Source organism: Haliotis rufescens, unplaced genomic scaffold, assembly GCF_023055435.1.
Source record: "Haliotis rufescens isolate VD_foot unplaced genomic scaffold, xgHalRufe1.0.p SCAF_1, whole genome shotgun sequence".
NCBI classification, from domain to species: domain Eukaryota; kingdom Metazoa; phylum Mollusca; class Gastropoda; order Lepetellida; family Haliotidae; genus Haliotis; species Haliotis rufescens.
Genome location: NW_025963779.1, coordinates 52892083 through 52912902, shown reverse-complemented (window position 1 = coordinate 52912902; position 20820 = coordinate 52892083). Strand labels below are relative to the sequence as shown.

General features: G+C 40.9%; 1 protein-coding gene across 1 annotated transcript; it reads right to left on the bottom strand.

Annotated features, from left to right (window-relative positions):
• Positions 1–14496: 14496 nt before the first annotated feature.
• On the bottom strand, positions 14497–16074 carry LOC125371953. The gene has a single exon (XM_048380664.1). The coding sequence runs from the start codon at positions 16072–16074 to the stop codon at positions 14497–14499; it is 1578 nt and encodes a 525-aa protein (XP_048236621.1).
• Positions 16075–20820: the final 4746 nt, after the last annotated feature.

Here is a 20820-nt window from a genome sequence, read left to right as displayed (position 1 = left end):
TCGAATACTAAACGAATAGATTCCAGTCAAGATACAGCTTTATCACTACTCTGAGCTTATAAACATTCCGACACGAAAGCGATGTAAACAACAGAAATAGACATGTATTAATATGAAACTATGTATGTAATAACATCTTCCTCTTATTTTTCGGGGCGGTCGGGTAACCTTTAGGTTAAAGCGTTCGCTCGTCACGCCGAAGAAACGGGTTCGATTCCCGACATGGGTACAATGTGTGAAGCCCATTCATGGTGACCCCTGCCGTGATATTGCTGGAATAGTGTTAAAAGCGGCGTAAAGGGGATCGGATGGACATTGTGGAACTCTTTCTGTTACCCACCGGTTTTTCTTCTCCAGTCTCAATATTTACAGGCCACGGTGATAAGTATGTCCAATATTACTGAATCCAGTGTGAAGACCTTCACTCGGTAATTCTTTTACTGACACTCTGACATATTCAGTGATGCCAAACAGTGTATTTTTAGCTCACAATACACAGCCCATCTAAATATCATAATCAGTAACTATATATGTTGAGTTTGAAACATGATCAGAGGACATAAAACTGCCAATACATATGTAGTTTATGCCTTGTAAACACACGATAATATACACACTCCACTAAGCCGATCCTCCTTATGAAATAACGTGTTGGAATCTGTCGATTGCAATCGACAAGCAATGATCGGTATCATACAAGCAATCGACACGAACAACACTGAAATGTACAACTGATCAACGACACGTCAAAAACATTCCAAGACGCTTGTTTACACTCTGAGATTGCTCTCAGAGTAGCCAGTGTCCACTGATTAACTTGTTGATGACCCGTGGCCAGTGAGAGCAAACAATGGCCACAGTGGTCAAGATACCGATACGACCAAGGCGGAAGCAAACATGTCGCCTCTTGGTCAATGATTAGGCCCTGGTCAGCTGGCCCTTAAGGGTCACTTCACGGGTGTCCATCTCGCGGGAGTTCTTCGCTAGAGGGCTGTTGAGTTGTAGGGATAAAGTCGCACTGATTACAAGTACTGTTGTGTTACTAATTCGATATTTCATTGTAACCGAATGTTATGAATTTATTGGCATTAAAACATTATTTTGTACTGAATGCAAAAGAACTAGAGGTTCAAATGAAAATTCCGTGCATTGTGATTTGAAAAAAAGTCCATACCACGGTGTTATTAATATATATTTCCTCATAACTGAATGTTATGAATGTATTAGCATTAAAATCGTCTTCTTCTGTACTGAAAGCAAAATGCCAGAGGTTCATGTGAATGTTTCAGTGTACTGTGTACCGCGGAAAAGGCTTGCTTTAAAGAAGGACCGCTCACCATGAAACTGAAACATTGTCTCTGATTCATTACGCTAATCATTACCTGCTCTTGTAGTTAACATATCGAAACTTGACTTAACAAACACACAAAATGACGTTTGGACTACTTGTATCCAACCTGGGGTGACTGCCTACTTGCCGAACTTTAACACTTTAACAGGAAGCATTCAAATGAATAAGGTTTGAACAGGAATATAAGCTTTCAAAACTCAATTTCTCTTTCAGCGGAGGTTAACGGACTTGGCCAACGTAAGGTCATTTGTCGGGGTGGGTGGGTGGGTAGGGGGATGAAATGTTAATTCATTAAACAACTGAATACAACAAAGGCGGGAAACGGCGACAATTGAGCCAATACAACCAAAGTGATCTCACAAAGACATTGATATAACGTAAGACGGTCTCTTGTTGAATCATGGTTGCATGTTGCATTTAGGGATGAAGAACTAACTACATGACAGTTCTCATATATATGACTAAATTCATTAGATGTTTCGAAGCCGTACGTCATGACTGGCGCTTACACGTGCTTTGTGTCAAGTTTCTTCCTGTCAATGACTATCTTGTTATCTTTGTAGTGTGTGAAATTAAGAGCGATATGAAACATGAATGCCTGCGGTGATTTTAACGACAGTTCAACAAACCCGCTGAGAGTCAATATAGCCATTGTCTTGAAGACGCGATCACAGGAAACCCGATGCATTGTGGGACGACCACCGTGTGCCTATGATACGACTCTTGAATTGAGCTCCCTATTTTCCGCAGTTCAACATCGGTTTATGACAAATGGATGCATCAATCGAGTCCCAAACCTCGCTCCCACATCCTGTGATTCATGTTTTTATGAAAATTCTGGATATGTTTTGTCTCAAGGGAGACGATCAACCGGAAGTGATATCAGAATTGGAGACCGCCACTTTGGTTCTGCCGGAAGTGCTAACTCTCGTGCGGGAGCGAGAAATTGCGTTTACTCATTTCCTAATCTATTTGATTGTGTCCGTGGTTTCACTTACAGATGTTGCCTAAATTATTCAATCCTAAGTGTCAGTTTCAAAAACATAATTGCTAGTGTCAGTTTTATGTCAATATCAATCATTCCGTGGCAAAAACATTTTAACACAACTATTAACACGTATGAGTGTACAAGTTTCTCACTGTATGTACATAATCGTGCAATCGACGATATCACTTCGTTCTACATACTAATCCATAGAAATATTGTGTGTGAAGTCATTCAAAGTATGATCTCTTGAAATCCGATAATTAATAAACCATATCGATATAATATGTAACATGCTTCGTCAGTAACCGCATTTACGAAAGAGAGTAAACATAATCATCCACGGATACGACGAACAACAAGGAGGATGCAAAACATGATCTTATATGGTTCTTTGAATGTTACAAAAAAATCGCATCTATGTCTTTTTCGCTATCATATATTTCGGGAAATGGTTTTGGTTATTCTAAACGTTTTGGCGAGCTCAAGCAGTTTGATCTGATACTTTTGTTAACAACGTACTGCTTGTACTTAGCGGCCACCCTCATAAGTCACAATAGTACTTCATTCACATCCCTTCCTGCGATTTATATCATTGATGTAAATAATTAAAAACTACAGTCTGTCGACTTAAAGATGGAGTTCACAAGTTCGAAATCGACCAAACATCATAAAAAGTTTTTGCATATCTGAAAAAGTAATATTTTATCAAAGCATTGGTCGAAAAGCAATTAGAATTAAATTATTCATTAAGAATGTGGGTGGTGTTGTATTTTCACACAATTTAATCAAACCGGCCGTAGTCATCAGTGGAATTAGTTGAAGATGGAGATTAAATTTGTTCAAACCACACTCTGTTAGCGAGATAACCACAGCAAAGCGATCTCTCCTTCAAACGATGGAGAATAATCGCCTTAATATGTCCTCATTTTTACCACATACCAGAATTTACCGAGTAACGCCTCGCCCCAATCTCCATCCACCGTTTCGGAGCAGATCACTGGTCGATTGATCTGTGCTGCTGATCATTCATTTGTGATAAATATCTGTTTTTGCCAAGGGCGTGAGAATGAGAGGCTCTCGCTAGCAGATATACGAATCTAAAAGAGAAATTGCCACAACTTTTTCTGTCATTTTCCCATTTCTGCGATTTGATTTCGTCTAACAAATGAGCACAGGGTCAAACACGGGGAGGCCTCATTTTGACAACTGTGGTGGTTGCTAATATTAAGATGAGAAATAGTTGTTTGCGGTTTGACTTTTCTGGTCTTGACAGACCGCATTGGTTGATATTATAGGGGTCTTGTATTTGCCATCGGCTGCGGCCATCTGCCGGGAAATTAAAAAGGGAATATTAATTGAAGTGGTTTTGGTACTTTTTGCTTTGCGGTTTTTAATTTTTTTATTCTCGTTGCTGATACAATCAACATCTCATCAGTCTCTATATTTTATTACTTTCATTTTGATCTTTGCCGGCAGTGTCTGAACTTCTAGCATGATGCTTGTAACATTGTCAAATATGAAAAATTAGTTTTAAATGATAAAATCTAAATCAAGTTATCTTTCCAACATTCTTCATACAAACTGGCTCGAGTTTATATGTTAGTTATAGAACATGTAAACGAAAAACGCTTTTGGCTTTAAATAGCTTAGAATATCGTAGATCTGCGCAATTTTATCGTTAGATTTTGAATAGTTCATCTCATATCAAAGCCAACTCGGTTGAAATGATTAAAAACAAAGCAAAATTTCAAAAATAATAGTTCCCTTTTTTTCAACAGCAATTTCCATTAAACCGCTGATTTTTAATTTCACGGCCGAAATTGCTCATACAACGTTTGATAATGTGGCTATTCCCCCTTCTATCTGATATTTATTAGCACATGCACCCTTGAAACCAAACGACGTGATCTGACGAGCACCACGATCGTGAGTTAGTCATGCCGTGGACCGCTTCTGGAAAAATGTATTAGCTTTTTGACAAACCCGCCCGCATTTGACATATCCAAACTATGCTCGGGACCGCTTCTTGGGCCTTAATCAACGACCAGGCTATGAAGAGTATTGACCCGAAAGATGGGAGCAAATTTCATTACAGATTGGGAACAACCTCTTTTTACGTAAATCAATTCTATTTCATTCGTGAGTGAACCCTGCTCTTGGCAAATAATGTTGCTTTCTTTAAAACAGGACACACGAAGTGCCCCCGGCACGTTAACAAGATCTACGCATGCGCAGAGGGCATGCATGCGCTCCAAAAAACCAAGATCCTTTGCGCTTTTGATTGGCTGACGCATAGATTAGGGGGCTACCATTTGTCACATGGGGTTCCGTAGCGCTGCTTCAAAAGACGTCAAAAGTCATTTGTGGTTTGCTCGATTCGTTTCATTCTCCCCAGTGATGCTCGATGATCAACTGTCGACATGGCAAAATACTTCTCTCGTCGGCGATCGATCGTACTTAGACACGCAGGGAGGAGTGAGCGTATTGGCTGCCTCTCCCCGTCGACTTCTGCGCCATCATCATACAACATCTCCACTGGACATTGCGGTCGAGCTCAAAGGGTCTTGCGGAAAACTAATTAATCTATTTGCATGTTTTTGCTCAATCATTTACTCTGCCGCGATGCTTTTGATCGCGGGACCCCTTCGTGCGTCGACGAGCTCTCCATTGCGAATGTTAGGGCCATGTGACTAATGGATGCAAGGTTTGAAAACAACTTTGTCGGGTCCGTCCTCCCTGAAAGAAAGACAGTTTGATAACAAAAGATTATTCTGAGTTTATGTGAAGCGCAAAATCATGAAAGGAACACCCTGCTTATTGAAAACTTGCTGGAATTGGTGCTATTGCTTAGTTTCAAATATTCTACGATTAGCCATGACTGAGGAAGTTCGTCGACACAAACGAGTCCTACAATCATGTAAATTAAGTGGCATAAAAAAGAGTATTTCCCAACTGGTCATGCTTTCAGTTCCTGAAAATGGTTTTGGAGTGTTCTGACTATACGCATGCACAAATATTTTGTTATTCAACTTATTATTTTAATCGCTCGAGTCCTACTTGTTTGGTATGGCTGTATGGGTTATTTAAAACAAAGGATTTAGGTAGTGGTTTCATAGAAATTCGAAACACGTATAGAAATAATAGAATAACGAAAACTTTAATTTTAGTACTTTCACAACAATTGTTTTAACATGTCTGGCAAAAATGAATATTTGATGCGTGGTCTGTCTGTCTAACATGCTGGAAGCGTCCGTGTGGCCTGTATCGTGATTGCTTGATGATGAAAACGTAAAAGCTTTCGCTTTATTACAGTTTCACGTGGTGTGATTTTAAAATCCCAGAATGATATGAATTTATTTTGGAATATCGGAAAAAAATTAAATGTGGGATCCTATGATTGCTGGCTCTGTCACAATACACACGTCCCCCTGGTAACAGTCCCTTGAAACATCCTAGTCTATTGTTGAGGGGCGGTCGGGTAGCCTAGTGGTTAAAGCGTTTGCTCGTCACGCCGAAGACCCGGGTTCGATTCCCGACATGGGTACAATGTGTGAAGCCCATTTCTGGTGTCCCCCGCCGTGAATATTGCTGGAATATTGCTAAAAGCGGCGTAAAACCATACTCATTCACTCACTCCGAGTATGTTGGGGAAACTATTACATACTGATCATGTCTAACTACGTATTTCTTGTGATATCTTCAACAGAGCAAATCCTACTGATGTGACATATCTTATAAGTTTGTGATATCTACCTTAACGTCATATCTTTTCAGTTTGTGATATCTACCTTAACGTCACATCTTTTCAGTTTGTGATATCTACCTTAACGTCATATCTTTTCAGTTTGTGATATCTACCTTAACGTCATATCTTTTCAGTTTGTGATATCTACCTTAACGTCATATCTTTTCAGTTTGTGATATCTACCTTAACGTCATATTTTTCAGTTTGTGATATCTACCTTAACGTCATATCTTTTCAGTTTGTGATATCTACCTTAACGTCACATCTTTTCAGTTTGTGATATCTACCTTAACCTCATGTCCTTTGCGTTTGTAACATCTACTTTAACGTCACATCTTTTTAGTTCATATCTTCCTTAACGTCGTGTCTTTTTAGTGGTGACATGTTCACTGAAGTCGTGTCGTTTTAGTTTCTGATATCTACCTTAACGTCATTACCTTTCGTTTGTGATAACGTCATGCCATATGTTTTAAGGTCGTGATTCCTTCTTAATCGTCAGAAAATTTCAGTTCGGGATGCTTTCCGTCGCATCTGGTTTGTGATATCTTTCTTAGCATCATAACGTTTTAGTTTGTGATACCTTCTTTAGTGGCACAATGTTTTTGTTTGTGATATCTTCCTAGACAGTGTTATAGCTTTTTAACGTCATGTCCTACATTGTGATATTGTATAGTGTCAAACATAGTCCTAACCGTAAAGACATTATATGTCAAATTACAACCATCAACGGCAAGTGTATTGAAATGATACATGTTGGGATGTAAAAATACATCGTCATCGATGATAATGATGGTATTGCTGTGTTTTTCAAATTAAGGTGACGATGTTCACCTGGTATTAACAAGGACCCGGAAACCGTTACATCTCCATTTATCTTCTTCTCCGTCATTAGGCACTGTAGTGAAAACGATGGCCCGAGATTGGTCCTCAGCTGCGTCTACAAATGTCACGTTGTCAGATGGGCTTCAAATGAATCCCCATTTAACAATCCTAAATATTGAAGAGGAAGATGGTTTGGTAATTATCTCCAAGTTGATAAGGGACAGCGGAGAGCATTCATAGCAACTGACGTGGAAAAACGTCGCCCCCGTCTTCGACGCTGCATTAATCAAATCCCAACATTAGGTGATGACACTGTTGCGGTCAGTGGCGAGAGGCCTGACCATAGCCTTGTCCGGCTGTCAGTGATCAGCGGTCAGTGATTAAGACCGGTCATGGGAAATTAGCCGTGAATGCAAGACGATTTACGTGCACTCCGTACCGACGATCCCCGGGCCTTTTCACTAAAGAGACAATTTCCCATAGCGCACCGAATTGGTTCCCACGACTGTGAAGGAATCTCCGGCCATTGTCCGGAGTTCCATTCACAGTTCAACTGACCACGACTGACCGGTATTGTTAGACGCAGCTGATGCTCTGAAGACGAGCGACACACTTTGTTTCAGCAGGAGGACCTGACTCCGTGCTCGAGACTGCCCCACCCCCGACCTCTGGCGCTTGACCACTGCCGGACCTTTGCACATCCTATTGTCCTAAGTCGGATAAATTTTATCCATGGAATTATTCATATCCTAATGCCTTATATTGTCTCTTGTCTGAATGACCCTTCTAAGACTCCGGACACGGCAAAGATGGACACTTTTATTATCGTGTCAGGTCTGGTTTCTGTTTATGAGGATCCAGGTGTGCATTAATTCGGACAATTTGAAATGGACATGGTTTTGTGCAAGGAGATACTTCAAAACTTGAAACCATTTCTCAAATAAAAACATCCACTTTTTCTCTCATCAAACGATTAGTTCGAGGTTGCATTTAAATATTTTATCACTGCATCCTTTCATTCATACTTAAGAAATAACCAATTCCATATTTGGTAAACCAGATATAGCTTTCAGAAAGACATGCGTTAGGAAGGTTTTCTGTGAATGTAAACACGCCGACAAACAGTGCATCTAGGCTTTTTTAAAGATGGCTCCAAGAGTGATTTCAAAACTCAATGTAAATTTCATATGGCCATTTAATGTTTGTGAACAAAGGTTACCTTAAACCATCTCGTACCGTTCCAGCAGGCAGGGACTAATCCTAGTTGACAGTTGGCCCCGTTCCATTGCTCTCTGCACGTTCTCGGCTCTGGGCTGTTGGCTTACATGAAAGCGATTAATGAAAATTCTGTGTTCAAAATTAATAAATGAAATGAGCATTTTTTGCGTTGACATCGGATCCTCTATTGTCACATCACGATCAGATATCATCATTATATGTTTGTTCATAACATGGCCTTTTGGAAAACTTCACGAAATAATTTGAGTCTTCATCGAGGGAGACACGGGAAGTCGAAATTGGAATCATTGATGGGATCGGGATAAAAAGTTGACTTTGTGTGTAATTACTTCGAGACTAATTAATGCTTTTAACATACCACGATCTATTTCTGTGTATTAAGTATTTGTATTTTAAACGAATATTACATTTACAAATGAATTCAAGTTTCAAATGAATCAAATATATGCCGTCATACATGGTAGATTTCAATTTTTAATTAATTTCCAAAATAAATAATATACTTTGATATTACAATACGAATCTTCATTGAATCAAATAAAGTCATCAAAAGACGTCCGCTTTAATAGCATGAGGTACACCTACGTGGGTAGGCTTGATTTCAGCCCCCAAATATATCCCTGACATGCAGTTATACGTTAGATATGAAACATGGCATTAATTAGCTACCCACAACAATGGTCTATTGCCCCCACTTCCACAGTATTTTTTCTCCACAAAAAAACCACTACCTCTCTATTAACCCCATTTCATATTGATATTAACTGTACAAAACAAGACTCTTCCCCTTACCAGATGTGCCCCTTAAAAACACTAATTAATTCGTCTTTTCTGATCACTCGGGTCTTGCTGCTATTGCCAATATGGCTTAATACAGATCTTTGAAAAAAATCTATTATTTTGTAGTGCAGGCCTTTGTCCGTACTGAATGGCTCTTTATCCGTTGTGGCGTGGTCAAGTGTAATCTAGTTTTGTATTGGTGACTGGTATGGGCTACACACAATGGCTGCGGTGGGAGAGATGATTTCATAGCTTATTGACGAGCTTTGCTCTCATTATTGAGGATGTTTTTACACACTTCCTGGTTGAATGACGAATGGCAGATCACTAAAACTAAAACGAAGACACGCTCAGAACCATTTGTCATAGTCAGTAAAGAAAATATAATTTTTCACTTAAATAAAATCATTAATAATGAACATTTGAAACGAGCATACCTCAATGATTACTGAAATGTTGAACAGAATTGGTAAGCATCTACAGATAACGAGTAAATAAATCAGGCGGTAAGAGCAGGACATTTATGTTATATAACAGTTACACATATTCTTTATAGCTCAAGACAATAGAATGATATAGGAGTTATCACTCCACATACAACGATTTTTTTACAAGATAGCTGAACCATTAAGGCCTCCCATTACGAAAATAAGCAGTATCATAACACTAATTGTAAGTATCTGCTGTGCTATATTTAAGAAATTAGATGTCTTTTTCCGGTCTTGAAAGGGGTGTGGCGTCCATTTATCAGATACACCATATTTCATGTTACCTAAGTCTCTAGTGAAGAGGCCGCTTACAACTCCGCATTTCCTGCAATTTTCCCCCAGCACGCAGACAGGCAAGCGACAAGCGCGTGCAGAGTATCAATTTTATGTTTAAATACCACACGCGGAGGAAACTGTACTTTTACTTAGTGAAGCACCGTTACAAAATATGCCGAACAAATTACTGGTCCTTTGAAGTCTTGTATAATAGAGGCTAACATTCAAGCTAGTATTATCCTCGCCCCAGGGGTAGGACCAACGGTGCTTCGAGAGTTAATGTCTCGGTGGTGCGGTCGAGCAGGCGACGCATTTTACTGGACTAAGTTAAAGCCTTATAGGGATATGTTCCTGACAAGAAATATGTTTATTGACATCTCGTGAGTTAGTTGTTGGGCAATAAGTCATACATTGACTTTGTAGCGCGATAGGAACATTTTCGCCTTAATGGCTGATGGACAGATAATTTCGAATTCAGATTTTAGACGATGTTTGGAATTTATTTACGACCGTTATGTAGTGTTTAAATTCCGCAATCACTTCAAAGAGAGTCACGCATTGCGATTAAAGTGTGCATTGGCGCAGGTTCATAAATTTATTTTGTAAGTTGATAAACAACTATACCCTTCCTTTTTTTATAAACAGAGGGAAGAAATTGCTTATTGACATATCCTCGGTAGTTTTTCACACTTGTATGTTACAATTTTTATTCGTATTATTACAACTAATTTTATATACTTTTATAAATCTAAAGTAATGATATCGGGTGTATATTTCAAATGTTTTTGTAAAATATAAAATCCGTTTTTAACTTCAAGAAAAGCACTAGTATTATTAGTTATTAGACAATAATCAGAGACGTGATTTTTGCAGCATCGCTCTGATATCTTTGTTTTTAAACTGCATGATTTCACAGCGTTCATTTTCATGGCACGTCATCTCTAATAACAATCGTTGAGAAAATAGCAAACATCGCTACCATTTATAATTTGTACGTGGCTCAGAAACAAGCACGCCTGATCCCGTTATCTTTGAATGGCTGGTAAGCGGCCGTGTATCGGTTCCACGCACAATCTCGCGGAGTCTCGTACAAAGAGCTCTTCACGCGTGAGATCGATACCTCAATTGCTACAACGATTTCAAGCGACGGAAGTAGATTTGTAGTCACTGCGGTGGCTAATATGTCGACAGAGTGATGTGGTTACAGCCAGCATCGATACTCCCAGCTAAACCGCGACGAGAGGAATGTTGCGAGTGGTGGGCGTGTTCGGTTCAGTTCGTTTTGGTTGGAAAGGATGGTATTGGCGAAGATCATTGTCTTGGAGGGATGTGCCTTCGCTGTATCCTGATTCTGATATAAAATTTTAAACATTGAATATCCGATTGATGCATGACATATTAGAATGAAGGATACTAGAACTTTACAAACATGGCATCCTGTTTCGTACGTTAAAAAATCGACTGACACATGATGTATAAGGAAGTAAGGATATATGATCCAGTCAATGTGTTAAATGACTGAAATTTCACTTAGGCAATTTACAAAACGCCAAAATATTTGAGATATTTCACAATCACTTTTCTATTTATTATATTAAGATAACGAATTCCAAACATCTTTATGCTCTATTTCATCACCCAGTGCCTGAAAATGATAAGATCAAAAGAAAGCGAAAGCTAATGTACATATATTATTTTTATCCAAATCCTAGCATAATTTGTCTATTGTGATTTTATAAGCCCTTTTGAACTTCTTAATAACTTTTAGTAACCTGACGGAATGTTTTGGTAAAATGAATGATATATTTACACTGATTTCACACATTGACTGTAACATGTATACACATTGTTTAAAACGCTTTCTTAAATTTCGAAAAGTTTCCAACAATGATAGGCTACTTCGACTGATACATGGTGTATTGGGATGCACATACTAACTTTATGTTAAAGGATTTTTATATTTTGAAAAGATCAAAATATTATTATAATACTTGCAATACGAATGAATTTTTCATGAATCGATGCACTTATTTTAGCAGAATTCTACTTTTTTCATTATCAGTTAATTTGCTGTGTCAAGATGATACTTCCCGAAGGAGACCATGTCACCATATGAGTGATTAATCTATACTGTGCTACCATTGTCAAGTTGACAATTATACTGTAAACTCCACAGCGACTTGGATCATAAAAAGATCCACGTAATCTAAATGATCCAAGCTGATTATTGTACTGTAATCCAGACGAACAAATTGCAATCTTTACCCACTAAAGCCTAGTCTAAACACACACTCAACCTCGTAATTCTTGCCCACACGTAATTGACCCTATCTACTTGTTCAAATATACACACCCGGTCCTTCCGGCTTTAACAATGTAGGGTCAGTCTGTCTATGACATGCTTGTTAACGCTGCGATACCATATTTATCCGGATTCCGTCAACCGGACTGATGTCTGTGAATATTGATGATATTAAAATCTGGAATTCAGCACAGCGGGGCTTTCATAAAGTGTACAGGGGAAAAGAAATAATGACTTGTGAGAACATTGGTGTATTAAAATTAATTAGCGGTCTTAATTTGGTTAATATTTTATTGACATCACAAATCATTTAGCCTGTTCCGGTAGGTTGATAGTCTGAGTAGGATGAGGATTGTTCGCGAGGGAAATAGTGCTGCCCAGATGTGGAAAATAGATCGTCGTTGTCACGAACTTGTACCTCATGGAACAGATATAAGAAAGAATGATTAATTTGATTTAATCTCAGAACTGATGGTAAAATTCATACGGTGTCTGTAGACTGTGGTTGTCTCGAAGATAACTGTCGGCGGCGGATATAGGGGATATGACAACTAACTGATTACAGCGTCACGAACAGAACTATACGATTGCAATGCCCATATTACAACTCTCACGAACGTCGATTCGCGCGTACTACACTCATCAATACACACGCACGCGCTCGCACACACGAACCGTCTATCTTACGTATCATTTACTTATTTAGAAAAGATAACTTTTTAATGCCTTCGAGTTATTAACACTATCAGTTTGCTCCAGGCGAGGAGATGCTTCGAAAAGGCCTGTGGCGGTACGAACCTCAATATTTTATTGTTTTATCTCTACGATCCAAGATCCCTATCTGAGTAACAAGTTACAATCTATCAAGTGCCCATATAGTCTAGGTGTTGAACACCCGCCAACGGAGTACGCCTCGCTAGAATGATGATCCAAACACTAGCTGCAAGGAAAGTAGTTGCGTTGATCTAATTACGCGAAATATTGCCCAAGGATCACACCCTTAGTTTAAGTTTATAACTGTTGACCCTACTAATGGCAGGGAAACTGCCTTCAAGTGTTGTCTGCCTCTACCCCTCGTATAAACATGACGGTAACTTTGGGCAGTTAACCTTTACCATTTGTCTGCTTTCTTGTCGACATTTGCACGTTCTGTGTATACGCAATATCGCCCCGTTTACTGTTATATTACGATGATTTACTGTTATGTTTTACAGCTTGCTACATTACCGTGGAAGCGGGACGCACTGTTCGCGATGAGATTTGTCATTACTAGTCGTGAAAAGTTTCATTGCAGTCTGTGGATACTGATGCCAAATTTTTGGAGTGGAACCGCTGGACACCTGCAGCTCAGAACGGAACCAATGCTGTCTTTTTCTGACTTTGGTAGATTTTCTGTTTTGAAGATTTTATAAAGATCAAAGTGAACATTCGATGTCGATGTTTCTTTAAATCAAACCATCCTTCGAGATATCGATAGTTCGAAACTTGGATAGCAGGTTACATATTGGCACATATTATTCAGAGATCTGGATCTCTCCGAGGAATCAAGGCGTATTCCTTTTACTGTTATATTAGTAAGAATACCACAGAAAAGAATTATGACTTTTGTAAAGGTTTGGTATGGAGTTATTTTAGGATAAACGTATCATTTTACTACTTAATAAATATTTGATACAAATTAACCAGGAATTTGTTACATTTGTCTCTACAACTTGATGGCGTATATTTACGCAGCAAACGATATCTTAGGCAACATGTATGTTTTTATTGTAATTATATACAAGGCGTTGTATGTCTAGAAAATTCAGTTCAAACAAACATTTCTAGACGACAGTTTTTTCTTTATAAGGCAGGCGTCCACTGTCCTCACATTTCTGAAATACTTGGATATATGTGGTAAACTTTAACATAGGTGTCATTCATGTAATAAAACCAACACGTGTTCAGCAAGCGTATTTCCACTCAAGTCAAAAAGTAGGATCCATTTAAGGAAGTAAAAACGATTTACATCATTTGTCAGAAGATTACTATGTTTGCACTTGCAACAGGGTCAGACCAACTTAAAAAATAAATTCTGAACGAAAGTGTATTTCTATGTCATTTGGCGTCAAATGATTTCTGGCATAAGGATCTTGGCGTCGCTGGTACTGCAACAGTTCAAAGTGTGTCCACCTCACCGCTGAAAACACGGTGCTTGGATGCACGGGCGAGGGCTGGGCGGTTCGTGATGGATATAGGACGCCAAGGCTGTTTTAGGCACAAAAGACTGTATTTCTGTTGGATAAGCACATGGTCAACACTCCTGGCTGGAGGCTGCCATTTTGGTACATATGGAAATTGGAAAATGGTAAAGGAAACGAAATCAAATATAACAAAAGTGGAATTAAACAACGAAACGAAATAATAGACATTTGGGCTCAAAAGGCTTTCTGACACGGCCGCCCCCAAATTTAGGCACTAAATTTGTCAACATCTGAAGAAAGTCTTTCCACACTGGAACTAGAGTCACTTATCGTCATCCGCACATTCAGGTAGTGGGATGAGTCTTGTGATTGGTCTGGTGTACTCCTTGTCTTTCACACTGACAGTGGCAGTGCGAACACATCCATCTGTTCCGGGGTAGGTTTTAGTGACTCTACCAACAGGCCACTGAGCTCTTAAGAGCTGTGGATCAACTATCATGACAACGTCATTCATCTTCAAGTTTTGTCTTTCTTTCTGCCATTTTGTGCGCAGCTGCATATCAGGAAGATAATATTTGACAAAGTGTACCCAAAAGTGGTCGGCCAGAACTTGACTGTGGCGCCATCTGCGTCTGCTTAATAGTTCATCAGCTGGATAGACGACTTGTGGAAGAGAAGCATCATGGCGGCCAATCAGCAGGATGTTTGGTGTAACTGGGTCCACATCTCTGACATCTGATGAAACGTAGGCTAATGGCTTAGAATTCAGAATCCCTGCCACCTCCGCTAGAATGGTACGTAACACAGGTTCTGTCACTGTCTGATCTCCTAGTGCCACTCGGAGGCCATATTTCACAGATTTAATCTCTCTTTCCCAAACACCTCCGAAGTGTGGTGCATGAGGAGGATTGAACACAAATCTGACCTTATGGCGAGCCAGTTGTTCAGCAAGGTCTGGTTCCATACTTGCAAGTGCCTCCTGCAACTCTGTTTTAGCCCCTCGGAAATTGGAACCTTGGTCTGAGATGAGTTCGTAAGGTTTGCCTCTCAGTGAAGCGAAGCGGCGAAATGCCATGAGGAATGCATCCGAGTCCATGCTCCTGAGTATGTCTAAATGCACCGCACGGGTGGTCATACATTTAAATATCAAACCCCATCGTTTCTCTGAGCGACGTCCAACCTTCACATGCATTGGTCCGAAGCAATCAACTCCTGTTGAGAAGAATGGTGGTTTGAAAAGTCGCAGACGTGGTGGTGGCAAGTCAGACATTTTCTGTGTCCTCGGGTTTGAGCGCCATTTCTGACAGGTGGAACACTGACGCTGATGGCGTCGAATCGCTTCTCGTCCCCTCAATATCCAAAATCTGCGTCTTATCTCTGCGAGTATACGCTCCTGACCATAGTGTAAGAGCTTCTCATCTTGATCCCGGATGATCAACTTTGTTATAACATGCTGTGGGTCAAGAAGAATTGGATGTTTGACGCCTGTATTTAGAGATTCAGCTCTCTGTAAGCGTCCTCCTACTCTGATCAGATCTGATTCTGCATCATAGATAGGGTCAAGCTGTAGGAGCCTGCTGTCTGGAGGCAATCGTTTACCTGATTTTAGTGCTGTGAATTCCTGGGGGAATGATTCTATCTGCACTAGTTGATAGAGATGGTTCTCTATTTGTTCAAACCGTTCAGCGGTCAGGGGTTGAGCATTTTCCAGGAAGGCCGCCCCATCAAAGGACTCTTTAACATCAGCCACATACACTTTCCAAGAAGTGTACTGTTCTGCATCTGGCAGCTGAGGTGTATTCACAACAATTGTGCCACACATCACAGATTTCTTTATCTCTGTATTGTTAGAGTCTATTGTCACTGGGGTAACTGGCCAATGATCAGGTGTCTGGTGCATGAAATCTGGCCCATCTTTCCACCGCGATTCCTTGCTGAGTTCTCTGAGCAGTTTGCCTCGAGTAATGTCATCAGCAGGATTTCTCTGTGTGTCAACATATCGCCAGTTCTGTACATCTGTGAGATTCTGGATTTCAGATACTCGTGTTCCAACGAATACCTTGTATCTGCATGATTCTGACTTCAGCCAAACAAGTACAGTAGTAGAGTCACTCCACAATATCACTTTCTGGCTGGATTGGTAAGGTTAATTCCTTGCACAACACATCAGCTAGCTGAGCACCAGTGAGGGCTGCACATAGTTCTAGGCGTGGCATAGACAGTTGTTTCTTTGGGGAAACCTTTGATCGCGCCATAAGGAAACTGACATAGATGTTTGCTCCTTCGTCTGCTGTGCGCAAGTATGCTACTGAACCATACACTCTTTCAGAAGCATCACAAAAGATGTGTAGTTGTCGGTCTGCACTTCCAGAGTCCACACTATGGGGTGTGTAACACCTTGGTAGAGTGACCATCGGGATTTCTTCTAGCTCCTTTTCCCAGGTCAGCCATCTTTCACAGATGTCCCCCTTTTCTATAGGGTCATTCCAGTTTCTCTTTGACTTCCACAAGTCCTGTACTATAATTTTGGCTTGTGCAAGGAATGGTGCCAAGTAGCCGATGGGATCATACTGACTAGCAAGAACCCTGTAGATCACTCTCATAGTAAGCTTTTCATACTCTATGGTTCTGTGTTTGTAGGTGAGCTCATCAGATTCACAGTTCCAACGCAAGCCTAGGGCTGGCTCAAGGGAGTCACCCTGGCCGAAGGTAAGCCAAAGTTCTGTATTTTCCGATCTAGCGTCGGACGGAAGGTCTGCCACAACGGATGGAATATTGCTGGTCCACTGCCTAATGTTGAAACCACCTTGTGCAAGCAAGTCTCTCATTTTCCGTACAAGTTCCTTGGCTTCTGTTGCTGTAGGTAGGCTATGCAAGCAATTGTCAACATAGAATGATTCTTCTACAGATTTGAGTACTTCTTCATTGCCAGCTTTGTGATCCGAGACATGTTTCCATAAAGCATAACTGGCACAACATGGCGAGCAGGTGGTGCCGAATGGTAGGACTTGCCATTCGTACACATCTGGAGGGCGATCATGTTCCATGTTTCGCCAAATGAAACGCAGAAGAGGTTTGTCATGAGAAAGCAGTCTTACTTGATGGAACATGGCTTTTATGTCTCCTGATATAGCAACTGCATGTTGCCGGAACCGAAGGAATACACCCAGCAGTGATGATCCGACTGTTGGCCCAGGCAGAAGGTGTTTGTTCAAGATTTGGCCGTTGTGCTCGAAGGAGCAGTTAAATACCAGGCGAAACTTCCCATTGTGTTCAACAATGTGGTGAGGAAAATACCAGGATTCTTCTGCTTTCTCCACTTCCTCCTTGGTGAGTTTTTTTACATATCCTGCCTCAACTAGCTTCTTGATTTTGTCATTGTGGATTCTTGAAAGGTCCGGACGATCTCTTAGTCGCCTTTCAGTGCGCCTGAGTGTAGGCATAACCATTTGTTGATCTGTTTTGAAGCAGGTTCCATCCTGTGTGCGTAACAGTGGGGTGGCATAGTGACTAACACCATCGACATCTATCCTGACAGTTTCAGATTCTAGAGTCTCAATTGCCTGTTTATCCTGCTTGGAGTGTGTCACATGTTTCTCGGTGAAAGGCAAAGTGTCGATTTGCCACAATCGCTCAATGCTCTCAACAAGATCTGAATTATTGGTGCTGTGTATGAGCATACACTTGGTGTTCTCTGGTCCAGATTCACTAGATAAACCCTGGAGGGACCAACCAAGTTTGGTAGACACTGCAATAGGCGCATTGATGGGTCCAAACTGAACTGGTTCATTGGGAAGAATGAGATGGGCATTGTCCGCTCCAATGAGAATAGTTGGCCGAGCTCCATCAATGTTAGGTATCGGTATCTTTTGCAAATGCGGCCAACGCCTTTGCAGGGATTCAACTGGATATGTGTACTCGGACATACACAAGTTATCTGCAGTGAAGGCACCCTTAATCTTGTACCTGATGTTTGGTTTGCTGATAGGAGATATTTGCAGGTCAACTGAGTGTCCATTACACCTGAATGGCTCCTTGTTGATTGTGGTAAGCAATATACTGTCCAACTTTGTCTGAAGTTTTAGGTCATGAACAGTTGATTGTAACACCATAGTTCTCATGGAACCGTCATCCAAGATTGCATGAGTCTCCATCATACCACTTTCACCATAAAGCAACACTTTGACAACCTTTAGCATGACATTAGGAGGATATGAGGGTTGATCAGTGTACACTTTGTCTGTACTGACTTTCACAGAATACACTTTGGAGGCTGTATGCTGTATAGCCTCATGCAAGACAGTCAAGTGCACTTCCTTACATATGTGACATGGTTTCTTGAGGGTGCACATGTCTGGCTGATGTGTGCGCCCACATTTCCAACATCGCTTGCCGTCATGTAACCAGTCATGTACCTGGTTCACTGTTAGTTTCTTCAATCCTGGACATATATTCAGGAAGTGTTCATTGCTGTTACAGTATGGACAGAAAGGCTTGGTCACGTGACTCCTAGCAGAAGATCCAGGTTTCTGTTCAAATGGTTTGGATTCCCTTGCATAGAATAAAGCCGTAGGTGCAGACCCCTTCTGACTTGTTCGTGACGGATACCTCCTGTCAGGTTTAGTACTCTCCATTTTGTATAGCGCTGTGGCCTGGTTAGCTATACGCTTTGCACGTGATTTTGTCTGCAGCCAGTCTGACAAATGACACAATGTGTAGGTCTGGTCACTGTCAGCCTTGAGGATATCACGGTTGATACAATGTTCTACAAAACTATCTCGATAACCTGGGGGTAGCTTGCCGATCAGGCGGTCAACATGTGACCCACATCTCAGTTCATAACCGGTCTCTCCCTCAAGTGACTTGAGCATACCGACAAGGGAATGGACTGATAGGGCAAAACTGTCAAACCCATCAAAGTCACCATATCTTAGTGCTGGCATATTCATGAGTATACCAATCTCACTTTGTACAAGTTGTCTCGGCTGACCATACTTGTCCTTTAGTGCTTGCAAGGCTGCTGTGAAAGGTTTGGGATCATGCATAAATGCCTCAGCTAGGCGCTTCGCACTGCCTCCAAGTTTGTCAAGTAAAACTTGGTATTTGTACTGTTCCGTAAGGTGTGGATGAATATTCACCAGGTTATCCAGTGCCATCTTAAGCAAGGCAAAGTCCTTTTCTCTTCCACTGGTGAAATTGGGTAATGTTGGTCTTGGTATGCCATAAGATGAGGAAATCAACAGTTCGGTGAGGTTAGGTGTGCCAACCTGAGGTATCATCCCAGTAATCGCTGGCGGTTGTGTTGGTTGTTCGGTTGGAGGCAATGTTGGAATATCTGGTTGGAGCACTTGATGCTGTTGTGGCTGTGACTGTTGATACGGCATATTCGGTAACGGAAATGCTTGCGAATCCAAGAACAATGGCTGAGGCACTACCATTGTTGGTGTCAAACTTACCTGGGGGTTGCTCCTTGGATATGAACCAATACCGGTACCATAACCCACCAGGGAAGGTTGCTGTGTAAATACACCAGTGGCTGTTGGGAAAGTACTTGACATGTCGTTTGTTGTGATTTGTTGGGCACTGTTTAACATCTGACCTTGAAAGTGGTCATTCTGTCTGTATATTGGCATACAAGTTGTCAGGTTACCAGGATAAGGGTTGATCCCTTGATGAAGTACACCAGGATGAACTCTGTCAGATGGATATGGGCCCCGCTGTATCTGGTTCCCAAGGGTTTGACTGTCACCAGAGGGTAAAATTTGGGAGGTGTCAGGAATTGTAAGCTGCTCTGTATTATTAGTGTTACTTACATTGCCAGACTGAATGGCATTAGGGTCAGCAGTAGGTGGGACCTGTCCAGTTACTGACTGTATTTGAATGTTACCATCAAAACTTGGTTGTTCCGTAAGTTCCTCTGGAGGTTGTACATTCTCTGCATTGCTGTTGGGGTCTTCATTTACCATGGTAGCAATTAGGGTTGCTTCAGCAAAGTTCTGTTGAGCTTGTCTCAGTTGTCTCTGTCTTGACAGTTGAGTATTTAGTGCCTCTCTGCGGCGAATAGCCTCACGCTCTATTTCTTCTGTCCGTCTCTTAGCGGCATTCACCTCATCCTCAGCAGCTAAGCGTGCAGCATAGGCCTGGTCATCTAATGCCTGCAATTGCTCATCAACTCTGAAATCCTCCTGCATCCTAAGCACGAATTCGTCAAGCTGAGCTCTTGTTCTTTGCTGTCTTACCACTGCAGACTGAGATTCACTTAGTCCAGATATCACAGAAATTTTTGAGGACTTACTTCTTGTGCCAAGTGACCTTTCACTGTGACTAAGACTATGTGATCTGGAAGATCTAACAGTATTAGTATCTGGTTGTAACGCCATGTCTTCAGATAATTTACCTCAAAATTAAAATATTTGAATCTGTAACTTGTCGATATGTTGATGATGACGTGACAAAGATTGGCTGCCGGGCTTAGAACTTACAACACAGGTTCAACTTTGAATGACAGTTGCAGGAGTACAGTTCTAGAATCAGTTAATGTAACAGTTGCATATGGCGAACATGACTTGGTAACAGGATATTTGGCACGAGATAAATACTGTCTCATGATTGAATGTAGGGTTTACCATTCACTGGCGGGATGGGT